General features: G+C 31.7%; 1 protein-coding gene across 4 annotated transcripts; it reads right to left on the bottom strand.

Moving 5' to 3' along the window:
* Positions 1-1114: 1114 nt before the first annotated feature.
* LOC105791079 (uncharacterized) lies at positions 1115-4853 on the bottom strand. Of its 4 annotated transcripts, none has more exons than XM_012618959.2 (4): positions 4434-4853; positions 2343-2831; positions 1589-1770; positions 1115-1509 (listed from the first exon to the last, which is right to left on the bottom strand). In XM_012618959.2, exons 1-4 carry the CDS (start codon positions 4536-4538, stop codon positions 1410-1412), a joined length of 876 nt encoding a protein of 291 aa, XP_012474413.1. In that variant the 5' UTR covers positions 4539-4853; the 3' UTR covers positions 1115-1409. The 4 variants fall into 4 exon arrangements, with proteins under 4 accessions (XP_012474413.1, XP_012474412.1, XP_012474414.1 ...); XM_012618958.2 differs by having other exon boundaries at positions 2343-2846; positions 4434-4843; XM_012618960.2 differs by having other exon boundaries at positions 1624-1770; positions 2343-2846; positions 4434-4826.
* Positions 4854-19346: the final 14493 nt, after the last annotated feature.

Consider the following 19346-nt stretch of genomic DNA (forward strand, 5'->3'; position numbering starts at 1 on the left):
CAAGTTGACCGACATTGATCGATCAATAGGGTCAGCATGCCATGTTATTTGTTCCAAAATCTATTATTTATATAACAGTATTTTATAAAAACTACAAAAATCTATAACCATTACTAAAGTTCCTATTGAAACCAAATGTTGTAACTAAATACTTTGTAAAAATTGTTAATTAAAATTGTGAAATTCGTAAAAACTATATAATTATGTTTTTGCCATTATAAATTTTATAATTTTTTAAAAAATTACAAAATTGAATTTTTAATAAGATTTTGAGTATTTGGTTACAAAATTAAGTTTCCAATAGTAATTTGAGTAATAGTTATAATTTTGTAGTTGTTATAAAATATTATTATATAAATAGATATATCTATATATTCAAACATTTTTATTATATATTATATAAATAGATTTTCAAACCGGTGATGCGGCATGTAGATACTGGATGTTGAGTTTACAATAGGAATTTTAGGATTTTTAAAAATATATATTAATATTAAAATAATAACATTAAGGTTAGTCCTATACATTAATTAAAAGAAAAAGAAAAGCTACCAACGTTCTTTATAAATCTGTCACTTATTATTTATAAACTAACCTTTTTCTTTTAAAAGAATTTTTTATCACAGAGTGGGTGTACATGTTTATAGTATCTTGTAATTTTGATTAATGTCATGTTGGTGACTCCGATCTACCAACTAGAGCCTGTTGGCGCAGCTTACTACTATTAAGAAATGATATTTATTTACCACAAATTAAATTATTGTTGTGTTTGTCCACTTGTGAGAATTATTGTAGCAACCAATGGTTGGAATTAAACTCCCAAGGTAAAACTAATAATACATAATTTGACAAAATTATTGGAAGTTTTGGGAAATCATCCCGGCATTGAAAACCAAATTCCCTGACACATCAAAACCTAATAAAAAAGAAACACTTCCTTGAAAGGTATATACTTTTGTGCCACCACACAAAAATCCAAAACCCTTGTGTTGGCCTGGACAAGCTTATTGGCCCATTGTTGTCCAATGAAATGCAATCAAATAGATCCATGGATGAGCTCATGATGGAGTGTTGAAACATCTTAAACATTCATCATCGTTTTATATAACCTGAATGAACAAGTGCAAATTTCTGCTTTGCCATCATTTTATTGAACAAACACTATGTACATCCTACTTGGAGAGGAGAGGAGGTTATTACAGCAAATAAGATAGAATTATTTCTCAGGATCTACGTTCTGGTTTATTTAGCATCAACTCTGTATAAGATTTCCACAAAGGTTATATATATATATATATAAATATGTGTGTGAGTGCGCCAAGTTGACACTACTGAGATTATATACATAAATATATTATCCATCACCTCTAGGGTCTAGCTACTTCATTCCTGTTTTACTTTTGAATTAGTCAACAATTACTGCCTCTTGGAGTTGTCAGATTCTTCAGTCTTTGCAAACCTTCCACGGATCCTTGGTTGACTGTCAGCAAGAGCCTTCCTGCAAGCGTACTGGACAAAGTGAACCATATCATAAGTTTCAAGACCCAAGTCCAACAAAGGTTCACAAAAATAACCATGGAGTCTTTACTTGTTTGATTGTAAAATGCATGGAAATTGAAAGACCTTGATTTTCCTTCCAAAGTTCCTCTTGGTCTTCTTATCCCTGTATCTGGAAAGCTTTTCCCTTCGATCATCAGTAGAACAGCAGCTGATCATTATTGGTCGCTCAAGAGGAGAACAGATGACGCTCCCATTCCCATTGCCAAGAGTCTGTCATAAAAATTCAGTATCAATGACCCAGCTCATCCTGTGGAAATGGCCACAAACATCTAAAAGTTTCTCAGTCATTACAATGGCAAACATGCTCGGTGCACGACTATAATTTGATGTGTCACTTGATTCTGCTGGTTTCTTTTTCCAGACAAAAGGGGGAACATGTCTGAATTTTAGATATCAGTGGAAAAGAGAGGAGGATCAACATCGCTTCCTAGTGCGATTTTGAAATGGGATAAAGAATGTTGTGTTCATATGTTGATAAGACAACATAGTTGCAAACTAATCAAAATGGTTTGTGCTAAGGTCACTTTTGGGCTCCAGCAGTGAAGAGCAGGAAACTCATGGATGGAAAGATACTCCTCTAATTAGCCAAGGTCGAGGTAATTCAAGGGAAAGGCTCCTAACATCTTAAAATATGGTGCATTTGCTGTAGAAATAAGTTCTAAATCGGATTATTTTTAAGAAAAGAAATGGTATTTCACATAAACGCCAACAGAAAAGTTGACAGCATTAGTATCTGCCACTGCACAGGTAAAATCGTATAAAACCAAGCAATTAAGACTAACCTGTATATCTCCTTCACTAAAAGCTCTCCTCATTACATAAACAGAACCAAAATCCATTCCAGGAAAATCCAGAAACTTAGGCTTGATTACAGCTCCTTGCGACCACTCCATTGACCTTAAGCAACTCGAGCTGACACTTTTCTGAAATGGGATATCAGAGAGCACTTTGTTTTCAAGATGTTGGTTTTCATTGATCTTCACAACAGGAATCTTGATATCAAGGACCTCGGACAGTGGTGTTTCCATAGCTGCTTTTGCCATCATATCCTTTTCACACTCATAGAGAACCTCTAAAAGTTGCTCATTTTGGATTGATTCAATATCAGCAGCCTTAAGTCCTTGGGAAGTAATGACATCTTCACCACATGAGATTAATGAGATGGCAGCAGACATGGGATCAAGCCCCAGATTTGGTTCTTCAATGATTGGCTCTGGAGCTTTGAACAGATCACCTTCTCCTCCAAGGTCATACTCGGATATTGTGGAAATCTGAACCAGGTTGTTCTACATTAGGCATGAATGAATACAAGGAAGGTTAACATACTAATATTATTAATTGTTGAATAACATCTTTTGCTGAATGAAACAAAAATAAGGGAGGCTAAAATAATTTTTTAGCATAATAATCTATCAAATCCATAAAACAAAAAAGTACAATTTTGACTAGCCCCAACATATGAGTTCGGTTCATTACATATTGTTTTTTTTTCTCCTGATAAACAGCCAATATTAATTGATTCTTTTACAAAAGAACTGCCCTACATCAAACATGTCAAACCCAAGCCGGAAGATTTTAGTGTAACTGCCATCAACCCATGACCAACTTAGCTTATCGTGTGCCTCTTCTTTCCTGGCGATCCACAGAAACCAGTACAGGACAACCAAATTCAAATATTCGATTGTTGAACGAATCGATCTAAATATTTCGTTTTAGAGATAACATACTAAACCTTGATCATGGTTGTGCTATACAATACCAAACTCTGGTAGTTGCTTGTAGGATTGACACCAAGATGATTAGAGCCAAAGGAAATGATAAATTTCTGATGATGCTTCTTTCTATGCTTCAGTATGAACACAGAAATAGTTCATAGTTTAAGACAAACAAATTACTACTAGCAATCACACACACTAATAATCAAATACAAAACCCTTCTTTATAAAAAAAAAATCATGTTTCTTTGTGTAATTGGATAAATATTTATAAAAACTAACCCTTATTACACTAAGAAAGGATCCACAACACCATGTACGAGGAGCCATTTTTTTTTTTTTCTCTTACTCTTCCCATAACTAAAATTTTTTACTTTTGACATCAACTAAAATAAAGATAAAATAAATAAACCTCTTGTACTTCCCAAAATTTTTTTAACACTAAAAAGAAATCCAAAACCAAAGAACAATAATTAGTGGCTTTTTTTCTATTTTAATCTGTATGCATAAGTGGCTTAAAAAGTGACCCAAAAACCAGTTCACACCAAAAAGTTAAAAGAAAATGGAGGAAATCTTCAAGAACACGGAAGTCGTGACATGGAAATCATTTTCCAATTATATTCTAACTTTTCTTTGTTTTCTTTCCTTTTTCCTGATGCAGCATGTAAACATGCTTTCATTTTTTTTCCCAATTTCAGACTTGTTTGATTTCTGAGATAATGTCTCAAGAGAATAAACTAATTAAAGCCACCCCCCATGAGAACCCAAAAGGCATAGAACATCAAGACTGAAGCTTCAAAATTACAGTTTTTTTTCCTCACTTTTGTTTTTTATCATTAGAGGAGGACATGGAACAAAAAGTTTCCCAAATATTGAAATCTGTATAATGGGGGAAATGAAGTTCCACTATGAAATCACTATAAAACTTGAAATTTTAACTGAAACAAACCAAAAAATTCTCCATTTATATACTCCATTTTAAAAGGAAAAACAGAATTACTGAAGGATCAAAGAGCCCCAAGTTCATCAGATAGAGGCAAATCAAAGCTAAAACCAGCTTCAAAACCAGACTCAATCAAAAAAATGCAGATCACCAAGAAAACAAAGCAACGAAAGTGAGAAAAATAAATCAGAGACAAAGGTTAAGATATTCAGTACCGTGGAAGCATTGGGTTTCTGGGATTTGCAGTAATCTATGAACTGCTGAAAATCTTCAGAAAATTTCTGCATGTAAGGGAAAAACAGCCCTGTTTCTGCATACATTTTCTCACCCACAAAGCACTCTCCTTGATTCTTCAAACTTCAAAGAAAGAACAGAACCTTATTTTCTTTCTTAATGAACAAGAGATGTTACTTCACTAAAAAAAACAGAGTTCCAAACAAAAGAAGAGCCAAGTACTAACTTAAAAACATATAGGCCAAAATGGTAGATAGTGAAATTTTGCTTGGCTTTTCGGCTTTGGATGTAGGACTTAAATAAGAGAGAACTTTCAAATACTTATAATAATCAAAGGGTGCAATTATTATTTTCATTTTCATTCAGTTCTAAGATTTTTATTAAAAAAAAAAGGTGATGTAATCAAATAAGTTTATACTTATAATTTCAAGAAATTGCAAAAGGAAATGATACTAAACAGTCTCTGTTCCTATTGTCTCTTATGATGGCCTGGCTCTTTTATTTAACACAGAGAGAGTTAGTAACATATTAATAACTGTTATTTTATCAAAAATAATTTCTTTCTGTGGGTTGAAATTATAAAATAATAAGGAATTTGTATTATTATAGTAGCAATTGGAACAGGTGAGGAAGGCACTATGCTTTCGGACATGTTTGTGTTAAATCATTCACTCCGACCTGCATTTTAGAGGAATAACTTTTAAGTTTAGTCCGGTAAATTTCGTGATTTTAGTATATTTATTGGGCTCAAATTTTTCTTAAGTCAGTTTACTCTCGAAAAAAATAAGAATTTAAGCACATATTTTCTAAGGCACCGAGGCAAAGTGAAAAGAAATTTTTTTTTAAAAAAAACAAAGAGGAAGAAATGAACAGAAAAGTCAAAGAGAAATATCGACACCAAGCGTTTGAGTAAATGTTCTCAGAATATTCTTTAACTTAAGAAAGGAATGGGTACAAATGAAGGGGAAAGCTCTATTTATAGTTGAGCTCCTTTAGGTCCAATAGTACAGATTTATTTACATCAATAATTGAGATTAGTTCCCATCTACAATAAGAGAGTCCTAAGAATTTCAAATTCTATACATGTTTATCCGTTAGGATTTACAATAATTACCCTGGTAAAATATAATGTTTACAATTTAGCAAGGATCCAAGTAGATGTGACTTGAGTCTCTTCCATGTAATTGGACTAATCTTGTCAAGCCAAATGACCCTTAATGAACAAGAGAGAACATTAGAATGTTCCTTGGTGATAAGGAATGAGACAAATGAATGTGGAAGCGGATTGTAAAGTTTGTTAAAGTCGTGGATATATCCTACATCTCTAGACGAACATAAATTGAAATGAGAAACCATAAAAACAGATTAGTTGTCACAAAGGAGAGTCAAACGAAATTAAAACAAAAGAAAGATGAACCGGCTGATAAAGAGTCCAAAAGAGAACGAATTAGGGTTTCTTGGATGGAAAGAAATTGTCCTTGGACCTCAAGAAAATGCCCCAACCAAATTTGGAAAAACAAAACACAAACAAATTTGTTAGAAGTGATTTTAAAGACAAAAGCAAACTGTTTTGTACAAGAATGTTTAAAACAACAACAAAATATTAAAACTCCTAATTTTAATGTGTTTCTTGATGGAACAAGATAGGAGAATGTCTTTCTTGAAGCAACTTTTAACCTAGAATGAAAATCAATAAAATCAGCAAGCCAAAACAACAAGAACTAACTTAAATAAGCAAGAAACGATAAATTAAGGATAAAAAAAAGAAGATGACGTCCTAAGAAGCCCTGGAAACATTAAGAATCCATAACTCCTTTCAATGGCTCTAATTCCCCCTCCAAGAAAGAGATATTGGCAAGAAAAAGCTTGAACAGATTCTAAAAGAAACTCAAGAGCAATTCTTGAAGAAAAACTCAAAGAGAATTATTATTAACTCAAAAAAACATAAATCAGTTGTGTGTGTTGTAACACCCATATCCCGTTTCCGTTGCCGAAATAGGATATCGAATGTTACCAGTCAAGCTGGAACAATTAGTACAATTTACATTCAGTAATTAATTCAATTTCATAATTACAAGTAATATTCAATATAAAAGAAATCGTTCGGTTTCGAGTCTTAAATGGAGCTTTCAAAGCTTTAAAAATAGCTTAGAAGCAAATTGAGACTAATTTGAAACAAAACAGAAGTTTTAAGAAAAAGATGCAAAAATATGAACACAGAGGTCACATGGCCGTGTGACATCACCCCAAGGCGTGTAACATTCAGACAAGGGACATATGGTCATGTCCCAGCCCGTGTCCCCATCTGTGTAACTCACTGAGTTGCCCCACACGCCCGTGTGCCAGCCCGTGTGCTAGGTTGTGTAATTCACTGACTTGGAACACTAAGAAATTTCAAAATGACACCCTGCCATGTGATAGTCCGTGCCCAGGCCGTGTGAACCCAAAAATTTACCTAAAACCAAGTCATTTCAAGGCCAAATCATGCATAACTAACCATTTCATTTTGGGCACACATTCAGCGACTTTAAACATCATTCAAACACATTTAAACATGTCATTTCAAACATCCTAACTTACCTAACCAATGTGCTATCATTGACACCACAATGCATTTCATGACATTACACCTTCAAGTTGCATATACAAGTTATAATTTACACATCAAAACATCAATTTCCATTTCATACCATAGTTCATCAGAATGTCAATATTTTCATTCTTAATCAACAAGCCTATCTTAGTAAAACATGCCTAATTCCATTTGTTTTCCAATCAGACAACACAAGTTCAAGTAAAACTTGCTCAAAACTAAGAACCAATATCATACATACAAAAGGGTCCTAATACATGCCATATATACCAACTAAAATTAAATTCTACCAAAGATTTCCCGAATAGTTGGAACGACGGAAATGTGCAAGTGTACACAATCGCAACAAGTAATAAAGTGACAAGTAAATGTCGAGTTATTGTACCCACAGGGACTGTGAAAATAATTATTTATGAATGCAATTAAAAACACTTTGGTGAGAAAAATATTTTGATTTGAGGAGGTGATTAAAAACTAGGATTTTAACTAAGTAAAATAAAAAATAAATAAAAGTTTCGATGCACAATTTCAAAAGATGATTTTAATCAAGATGACATAATTGTGCTAGATTAATTACATTTCGAACTTAGAATTATTAAACTCATGTTTATGTTGTTACGAATAAATTCATAGCAACTCGGTAATTTGCTAACTTATGAACATACTTACCTACCAAAATCCATTTATCTCTTGACTATATCTCTATTTCAATTCAACCGATTAAACAAATTTTAATAAGCAAATGTGTTAATGCACATACATACTTATGAAATTAAAATAATCTCTTGTACGTATCTCTATGCCAATTCAAACAATTAATTCAATCTCATTAGCACATAAAAGATAAAGTGAGGTAACAATGTATTTCTACCTTGAAACAGCTTAATCACAATAATCTTGCAAGTTATGCAAGGCTAATATATCATTAGATACCGTTGCTAATTTAACCCTCAGCTACCTTAGATGATTAAACATGCACTGATTAAGTATTGTGTTAATTAATTACAATTTCAATCCGTTTAAATAATTAATTCATTAGTTACCTTACAATTGTAATGCAAGAATAACTTAGTCATGGTTTTACTCAATCAAACATCTTACCGAAGCCTATAACAACCCAAACACAATTTTAATAACTCAAGTAGACGAAATGCAATCAACCTAACACAAATTAAATTTAATCCATATTAATTAAATTAAACATATCAACATCACAAATATTCATAGACATGTTCATAAAAACAGCAATAAAATTAAAAGGGTAAGGAACAAGAATCAAATCCGGTGTTTCTCCGAGGGTTGACTAGTTTGCTCCACTCCTCATTCTCTGCTTGTTCTTGTTGAATCGAGCCTTCGACGAACACTTGACTGCTGCTCCAAATGGTGGTTGGAGGACTCTTTTTCAAGAGGTGAAATCGGCAAAGGAATGAGGAAGGAAATAAAGAACAACGAAGACAGAAAAGTGAGAGAGAAGTGAAGAATGGATAGTTTTGAGATGTGTTTCAAATGAGCAGCCAATGGGGTTTTTATAGGTTGAGTAGGCTGCTAAAAATATAAAAAATCAGTAGCCATAGAGTCCCCCCATGGCCGGCCACACATGTGGCAAGTTTGAAGATTTCAAACTTGTTATTTTAAGGTAGGGGCAAATCTATAAAGGAATGAACAGTGGAGAGGTTTGAATGCAAATTCAAGGAGTCTTCAAGGGCTATTTTGCAAGCCAAATAATGAGCCAAACAAGCTGATTGGATCAGCATGTGGAATGGTTTTGGGCTGCCCAATGCTCAGTCGGATCGGTTTTCTCGGTTCAGCTCAACTAGGCCTCTTTTAATAATTAATTAATAATAATTATTTAACCAAAAATAAATTGGATTAAAATTAAAATGAATTAATATTCATAATTTGGACCGTCTTCGACTGAAAAATTAATTCACCTCGATGCTTCAAAAATCGCTTCTCGGTTTTGTGCTTCTAGCAGTGTCTGCTAAGCCAATTTTTGTCCTTTGTGCAAATTTGTCGAAAATGATCAAAATTAATCAAAATTAATTATAAAATTAATTAAAATTCAACATGTTAATAATTTAAGTACAATTTAATTATTTTATAGTTATTATATATTTTTCGACAAGAACTTTATCGAAACTGCATGAATTTGAGTTAAAAAAGGCATGAAAAAGTGTGTATATTTTCATGTTTCCAATAGTGTGATTTCTTTTGCTGATCCGATCTTCTGAGCCTTAAAAACGTAATCTGCAAAATGAAAAAAATACAGGTATGCCTTTCCGACCAAACATAAAAATCAAATTAAAATTAAGTAATGAAATTTCTGTAAATTGCATCCTTCGTCTGAGAAGCAACAATCCATATAGTATTTTAGTATGCTCAGTGAGCAATGCTCGTTTGAGAAACTTTCAGTAGAATCAATAGGTATGGCTCGATAGCAGATACGTTTTAGTAGATTCAGTAGGTAAGCTCATTTGAGCTTCATTCAATATATTGATGGACATCGCTCGCTGAACTTCATTCGATATATAATATAACATTCAATAATAGTTATCAACAAGGAATATAAAGATTAGTAGTAACTGAAATAATTGCACAACTTACAGGATTGATTTGTAGTAATGACTCATAATATCTCAACTAGTGATCGATGTCATTTCAATTCACTATTTCCATTTCCAATCATACGCATCAATATAATCCAAAATTATGCAATTAAGTTCATATAATACATATACAAATGTACTAAAATTAAACCAAATGAACTTACTGACTAAACTGTAGCAACGACAAAGTACAGGGGCTACTTGGTAATTTTCTCTTTTCCTCGATTTCCCACTCGTTTAAGATCTAAAAAAATAAATCCATTCAATTCAATAATTATAACACAAAAATTAATATATTTTATGCAATTAAGTCCTTTTTGACATTTTTATAAAATTGCCCCCAATATTTTACTTTTATACAATTTAGTCCTTAAGCCCAAAACATGCAATTTAACTATTTTTATTCAAATTAAACTTCATTCGAATTTCTTGGGACCTATTACAGCCCATATTTGCTGTTATTTTACCTCAAGTCCCTTTACTTTTACTATTTTCACATTTTAGTCCTTAAACATTAAAATTACCAAAAATTACTTTACAAAATAGAACTATTTAATAACCAAGCTTAACAATCTAACATAAAATTTCAAGAACACACTAAACTCATCAATGAAATTATCCAAAACATTTGACAGTTCTACAAGTTAGTCCTCGAGTTAGCTAGATTAAACTAATACGAGCTCAAAAACATAAAAATCACTAAAAAGGGAAAAAATTACCTACCTAGCATGCAACCCAAAGCTCAACCGAAAGCTTCTCCCTTAAGCTATGGTGGTTTTGGATTTAAAAAAAGATGAATTGAGAAGATGATAGCCATTTTGGCCTTTTGTTTTATTTAAATTTTGCTTAGTTACAAAATTACCATTATAACCTTAAAATTTTAATGAAATTTCATGTTATTAACTACCCAAACCATCCATTATAATTATTAAAGGTTTAATTACCATTTAAATACCTTATATTTCCTTTCGCTTAGCATCTAATGCCTTTAATTTAATGGAATTCAACATTTGCAACTTTTACAATTTAGTCCTTTTCACTTAATTAACTATCTAAATGATAAAATTTCATAACCAAATTTTAAATCAACATTATTACCTAGTAAATATTAAATAACTAATAGTTACAGTCTAAAACATCGAGTTGTGGCCTGAAACCACCATTTCTGATCATACAAGAAAATAAATTAACTAGTAAATCCCCAATTAATTAGGAATTAATTGCAATTTACCACAATCTAGAGAATTCCATATAATTTATATTGTTAGGTCATTTAAAAGGGTCCAATAATACAATTGGTCCTTCAATTATATTAAATTCCAATTAAACAAACTTATTTACAATTTAGCCTTGAACTGATTAGGACTAAATGAATAAATAATCCAAAAGTTAGTGGAATGATTGACATTCACCACCACTTGGACTTTTTGACTATGGTCTAATCACCATTTTTGTCCCTTCAGTATTTTAAATCTATAGTGATTAACTTTTACCTCTTTTACAACTTAATCCTTTTACCTCAATTAAGCAATAAATCATCAAAATTATCGAACCCAACTTTAATTCACATATAATACGACTTTGTAAATATTTAATAAAAATATTTACGGCTTTATATTACGGAAACGAGGTCCTAATACCTTATTTTCAATAACCTAACTTTTGAAACCAATCACTTACACTAACTTTTAATTCAATTTTTTAAAATCATAAAATCATAAAATCAAAATCCAATATAAAAATTACTATTAACTCGTATAATTTTAATACCAATTATACAAACTTACTCGTCGGATTTGTGGTCCTGAAACCACTGCTTCCGACACCACTGAAAAATCGGCTGTTATATGTGCTTAAGGGTGGATGACCATGCTACTTATAGGCCCCCAAAATAAGTTTTTTTAACCCTAATGGAATAACTAGCATGACAACTCATCAAATAAAAAAAACAAAATAATTCTAAGTGTGGACTTTTAATGGGAATTCAACCAAATGAATTAAATGGACTCATTGGGCTAAATTCTTACATGATGGTCCATTTATTAAAATAAAATTGGACTTATAGTTTAAACATTTTACAATTTGGGACACTTTGATAATTTGCTCTTATCTTCACTTAAATTTCTTTCCAAACTTCAGAATGGGCTTATAGATATCTTAATGGGTCATTTTTTCAAGAACTTAGTCTTGTGATCTGTTCGCTCTCGAAATTGGCTCGTTCAAGCTCGTACATGAAGTCTAATGTGCCTTGGCTGCAAGATTAGGTTTCTTGGACCATGATTTCCAATATTTGAAATACTGATTTTCTTGATTTTTGAAATTGTCCGAAATAGCAAAATTAGATCAAGATTCGATTTCTTAATTTTCTTGAAAATAAGAAAGTGAATCTTGATTTTCTTTTTCGGTCATATGCGCATCTAGGGCCTTGGTAACAAAGTCTTGGATGGTCCCATTCAATCTTGCTTATATTTGCTTGGCCTTCGACCTCATTATTCGACCTTGCAAAAGTTTGAGTCCATCACATTCATGAGCCTGATTTTAGGCCTTGAGACTCACATCATTCCCCTTTTCCTAAAAAATATTCGTCTTCAAATCTGAAACATCTAAGGGAGATAAATCAACAATATTTAAAGTAGAACTTACATTGTATTCATGTAACACCCCTAACCTGTATCCGTCGCTGGAACAAGGTTATAGAGTATTATCGGAGTTTTCAAACCAAACGAACACATATTTATAAACATTTCATATCATATCAATAAACTTATTAAAAACGAGTCAAAACATACATATTGTCCCTTAAACGAGCCCTCGAAGGCCAAAATATGCGTTAGAAACAATTCAAGACTAAATCGGAAACTCAGAGAATTTTTTAGAAAATAGTGAAAATTTTCAAAACTGCAGGGGTCACACGGCTGTGTAGCTAGGCCGTTTGACTCACACGGCTAAGAGACATGCCTGTGTCTCAGGTCATGTGGGCATTCGAAGTAGGGACATATAAACGAAAAAATATATAGGATTTTTCCTATGTAATTTATCACCTTTTTACTTAAATCCGTTGTTAAAACTAAGTAATTGTTTAATAAATTAATGAAATATGCGAAAATATGAAATTAGGACATATAAATTATTAAAATGTGATTTTATGCTTTATTATATTGTAATACCCCGAAAATTACTACAGTAAGAAAGTAAGATAATATCACTGATATAGTAAAATAAGGAAATAAAGTGACAAAAAGGGAAATTTTGAGTTATGACAACATTGGGAAGCATATTATGGCATATTAATGCAAGAAAAGACTAATTCGCAAAAGTGAGAAAAGTTTTGTTACTCAGAGTAAATACTTAAAATTTTAGGGGTTAAAGTGTAAATATGAAAATTTGAAGGATCAATAGTGCAAATATTTTAAGGGTGGAATAATCTAGAAACTAAGGAAAATGGATAAATTAGGACCAAATTGAAAATGTGAAGAATTTTGAGGGATTAAATTACAATTTTACCAAATTAAGTGATGACTCAAGGATGAAATTTTAAAAGATTATAAAGGAAAAATGGTCAATTAGAGAGAGAGAGAATTCTAGAATGCAATGATGATGTTGGTGATATTTTTAATTAATTAATTAAATAAATGTTATTTAGTTAATATTTTATTAAGATTTTTAGTATTATTTTATTATTAAATGATTAATATAAAAGGGAGGAAAGATGAAGAGAAATCATCATCTTTCCCATGCATTTCACGTTAGAAGAGAAGAGAAGAAAGAAAGTTTTGCTTTCTTTACAATTTGGTCCTTCCACCAAAAAATTTACCATTTTCACCTAGAAATCAAAAGAATTTCCGTAGCCATCAAGAGAGAAAGATAACAAGAAGACTATGGGGAGCTAGAATATCAAGTTAGGTGCAAGTAATAGAAGCCGAAGGAGAGAGAAAATCAAGTTAAAGGTTGAAACCAATAGGACAAGGTAAGAACATCAAGATTTCAATATATTTTTAAGTTTGTTATTATTGAAAAAGCATGGAAATGATGTTATAGTAGAGTTTTATTAAATAAAGTCTTATGTTCTTGATATATTAGTGAAGGTAAATAAGAGAAACTGATGGAAAATATCATAGAGAAAATGAATAAGGAAGTTATAAACTTAGAGATCAATATCTTGCATTAAAACAGCTTTTAGACAATAGTAGTAGTCTAATTTTGAAAAATCACCAAAAATTGTGGGAATCGAATTAGAGTTTGAATAAAATATTGAATTGAATACTATTAAGCATAGTTTCTCATGGAAGAAACGTGTAAGTAATGGAATTTTAAATCATGAGATATAATAAATTTTGTGAGATAAGGTCGAATGAATTTGGGTACCCTTATTCTAAATTGGAAAATCATTAAAATTTTTAAAAATAATTATGGTTTAAAATTTATATTTTAAAATCCATAATGAGTCTATTTTCAAGAGAAACAAACGGAGACATCATCCAAATTCTGTACAAAGAGATAATTAATTTTTAGTGAAGAGGGTCGAATCACGATAGTGAAATAGGGAATTTTAAAGAATAAAATACACTTATTGGTTTAACTAAAATTCTGAAAATTTTATATTAAGAATATATGTCAGTCTAGTTTTAGATAAAATTAATGGATCTCAATTTGGAGTTACGTAGCTCAAGATATAAATAATTTTATGACTATGACTTAAATGGACTGACTTTGAATGAACAAATAAATAAATAGTGAAATTATAGATAATGTTACATATAAGCATGTTATATATATTAAGGATGTGGAATGGAGATGAGGAGGAGGAAAATATATGATTATTCAACTAGCATGAGTTTTCATTAAAATGGCTAATTTGCATGTTTTAGGTTCAAGGACTAAATTGAATAAAATTAATATTTTAAGGGTAAATTTGTAAAATTTCAAAAAGTGACCAAATTGCATGAAATGAATTGTTTTATTATTTAAAATAATAAATTGAATGAAATATTAATTTAGAACAAGATTGGGTGGAAATTCGAGGAAAATAAAAATTACCAAAATGTCCCTGAATTTTGGTATTTCTGCAATTTAGCCTGGTAAGTTCATGTAACTTGAATTATATTCTTAAATGCTTGAAATGTATGTTATTGATGTGAATATGATTTGAATGTTCATTGTATGAAAATTGATGAAACATTGATATATTTGATAAAAAGGGGAAGAAATCCTGGTTGAATGAAAGGAAAATTCGATGGATTTCTGAAAAGGAATTGACGGTAAAAAGGATCTAGCCCGGACGGGTGATCCTATCCTGATATAGCCCTCCCAAAGAATATGTGAAAAATGGATTTAGCCCGGACGGGTAATCCAAATTAGGGTCTGAATTTAGCCTGGATTGGTAATTTAGATCTAAGCTCATTAGATAATTGTCATTGCAGGGGATTTAGCCTGGACTGGTAATCCCGACAATACTCTATGAGTTTATATTACAGGGGATTTAGCCTAGACTGGTAATCCAGCTGTAAGAATGAGGTTCGCGGGAGTGTGCTCTCTGAAATGGAAATGTGCGCACATGAATATGAATTGACGGACCCGGATTTGTACATTAAAGTGTACCCCTGAAAATCCATCGAATTTTCGAGAAATTCAACAGGATAAATATGGAAAAATAATAAAAGTAATAGAAAACATGGAATTTAATTATTATTGGAAATATAATATCGAATTTAATACTAAATTTGGATTGAACACGAGATTGAGTACAATCGTTCTGTGGCAAAGGATGAATTGACGGATAAGACCATAACAGGGTCATGGCACTATGAATGTAAGACCATGGTCGGACCATGGTAGTGTTTATATGTGGAAGACCATAGTTGGACTATGGTACCAAAGAACGATGTACTCATATCCGTAAGTCATTCTTCGATTCAGAAAGAAACGGTTAAAGTTTTGAAGTGAAATAACATGAGTTTGAAAAGAACTATTACTGGTATGTACGCTAAATTCATGAAAATGATGGTACAGGAAATATCAAAATAATGAAATGAATAATATATGCCCATGAAGAAACGACAAGGGAATGATATGTTTATGACTTGTGTGTCACGCATATGGAATAAGCGAGGAAAGTAAAGAAATGAAAATGAAAATAAATAAATTATGAAGAGTTAAAGTTATATAAAATCCTACTAAGCTTGGGATAATATATAAGTGATACTGTGGATTTATTCACCTTGTGAGTTATTGAATATAGTTGCATGAGTATTGTGGTATTAATAGTGGATTATTCTTGATATGTATAGATTTCATATTTGAAATGAACTAATATGGTTAAAGTTTATACGAGCTTACTAGACATTCATTTCTCATGTACTTGCTTTCTTCTACTTTTCAGATATCAGAAGCTCAATTAGGTTGGAAGCTTGTCGGAGATATATCACACTATCCATTGGTTCTATCGGTAATATTGGATGATTTGATTCTGATTATAATGGCATGTATAAGTTAATTTGGCCAACGTTGGCTCATTAATATTTTGATTTTGGTTGGTTTCAAATATGAATGCTAGATGAAATGAAATGACTGAAAATTAATCTGAAAATTTTGGTAATGCTCCGTAACCCTGTTCTGGCAACAGATTCGGGTTAGGGGCATTACATATATAGTTTTCATGCAATAAATGGCTTATTTTATATTAATTTGAATATATTTATTTTTAAGACATAAAGTGGGTCATGCATGATTAAATTAAATAATAAAATATAAAATTATATTTAATAATTCATTTTAAAATATTTCATTAACAATTTGGGTTTTAATTAATTAATTAAATTGGATAAATTTTATTCTTTGGTCCTCTAACTTGTTGATTTATTTTGGATAGGTCTGATAGCTTTCCTGGATTACAAAATTGTCCAAATTGGAGACCAAGTCAACCCAATATTCGGCTACACATGGCTGTCCATTTAAACCATTCTTTGGTTTAATTACACAAGGTTCTTGCAGTGTTAAAGAAATTAGAGATTTGCCTGAAGATTTACGATTGACCAAGTCTCAGTCCTGAGTTGTGTGGCATCCAAAATTGCTTAAAAATCAAGCAAAAAAAAATCAAGTCAAAAGCCACTAAGCATGACCGGCCACAATTTGAGGAGATTTGAAGAGGTTAGTTAACATCCACTATTTTTAGCAAACTATCCCCCTCTCATCACCTATAAATAGCACCCTCTCATTCCTTCATTCATCATCCCTCAATCATTCCTCATTCATTCTCATCATTCATCATTCTCTCTTTTCTCCAAATTCTCTTAGCCTTTTCCATTCCCACGCCTAGCATCATCTCTTCATAGAGATTTTAGCAATTAAGCCTCTTAAAGAACCCTTGGTCGGCCACCTTGGAGAGCCATCAGCAAAGGAGCAAAACAAAGGAACGAATGAACCTCGTTAGTCAAAGACTTGGGTGACAACTACTCTGAATTGGGTTTAATCTTCCTTTTCTTTAATTTAATATAAAGATGTTTGCTATGTGTTCTTTGTTCTTGTTTACAAAAATGTTAGATTAATTTTATTTAAGTTAGGATGATTGCTTTGATTAAATAATATTTATTTGATTCATGCTTATAATGTTTGTGCCTCAATCGATCATGTTTTCAATTAAAATCAAGTCTGTATTTCGTTCATATGTGAGTGAAATGCACCTGAATTAGCTGATCGATCTGATCAGACGACGGTTAATGGACACATAATTGAAATGTAAATGCTCAATTTAGATCCTGACCCAATTAAATTGAAGGTTGCATAACAACTTTGACCAAGCTCTGTTATCTGCATAGTTTTTAGATTTGTGTGATTAAATTGTTTCAAACCTAACACGTCCTTGTTACCTCACACGAATGTTAAGAAACCCCTAGTAAATAAGGATCAGTAAAATGCGTATTTACTAAGTAAAGGATTCTGAAAAGACCTAATGTGGTTTCCAAACTCATGAAAGATCGAGTTGCTATGAAATGTTTTTTCGAATATTATTAAGCATGTTGATAATAAATTGAGTTTAATTAAAGTAATTGTCCTAGTTTATTTATGTTATAATTGTTGCAAATTGTGTTTAATTTTACTAAAATCTATTTCATTCATATAGTTTGCATACTTAGGTTAATTTGCATTAGGGATCATTGCATTTAGTTTAATATATTTTAATCACCACTTCTCAACTATATTGTGTTTTTATTTACCAAATTGTTAATATAATTTTACAAATTAAGTGACTTAGCACAAATACAATCCCTGTGGAGACAATAACTCGATACTTGCTTATTACTTGATAACAACTGTGTACACTTGCACAAACCTACGCGTTACAAGACACACGGCCATTTCCTAGCCCATGTCCATGTCCGTGTAACTCACTAACTTAGGTCACACGGCCAAGCCACATGCCCGTGTGCCAGGCCATGTACCCTTCGAAGTAACCTCACATGCCCATGTGCCAAGCCGTATGTCACACACGGCTGAGACACATGCCTTAGTGGATGAAAATAGGCCATTTTACAAGCCACTTTTCTCACCATTCTAGGCATATACCTACAACGAAAAATGCACATATATACAAGCCATAACCAGACACCAAAATCATGCATATTCTAGCTTCATACATATGGTATAATCACACACAACCAATATGCCCTAAGGCACCTCAAATTACAACATGTAAACATGTATAATCATGTACTCTTTACTTTTAGGCATATTTGTATCAATACACACCATTTAATTTACTAACCAAAAACTTACCAAATGGTGCCAAATATAACATTCAACAAAGAACATCAATACCCATATAAGTCATTCAAAACAAAGTACCAATTCTCAACATTTCCAACAAGTTACAAGCCATATATAATATGCATATTTAAACCATAACTTCATATTCCATAATTCAAGCATATCAAGCCAAACATCATCCATATTAAGGCTATCATTTACATGCCAAAACTAAGTTCATTTCATCACCAAAATGCCATAACACAAGCCAAACCAATTGACTATTTCAACAACCAAAACACATAGGCCAACATTAGCCAAAATACCTATACATGCCAATATAACCAAAATTAAACATCCAAAAGTACCGAAAAAGCCGATGGATAGTGTGATTTATCTTTGTCAAGCTTCCAACCTGAACGAGTTTCTGATTCACTATAAGACACAGAAAATAACACAGAGTAAGCATATAAGCTTAGTAAGTTCATATAACATAAAACATAACTTACCATTTCAATACATAATAGGTAAGATAACATGGCATAACCCAACTACACTTGACCAAAGCCTAAACATGTACACAAACATGTTAGCCATTTGATCATATAACATAGGCTATGTAATCAAGAATGAAAAAAAAATAATTATATCTCATATACATGTATCATCCATTTCAATTCTCAATAAACCATGTAGTACTAATTCAATGTAATTCACATATGTCCCTATATTAGTTCGTATTGAACTCTCACCATTCTGTATCAATGTAATGCCCATTGAACCATTTAGAATACTATGGGATACCCGAGATAGCTCACACATAGTGTGCTAACTCATATAACTATAATTCATCAAATCCTATGCATGTATGCTCACACGAGCTATAAATCGGTATGCTCACATGAGCTGTGAAAATGGGTTTGCTCACACGAGCTTTGGGTCAGAACGTAGCT

The sequence above is a fragment of the Gossypium raimondii genome, chromosome 8 (assembly GCF_025698545.1).
Source record: "Gossypium raimondii isolate GPD5lz chromosome 8, ASM2569854v1, whole genome shotgun sequence".
In the NCBI taxonomy this organism is placed as follows: Eukaryota; Viridiplantae; Streptophyta; class Magnoliopsida; order Malvales; family Malvaceae; genus Gossypium; species Gossypium raimondii.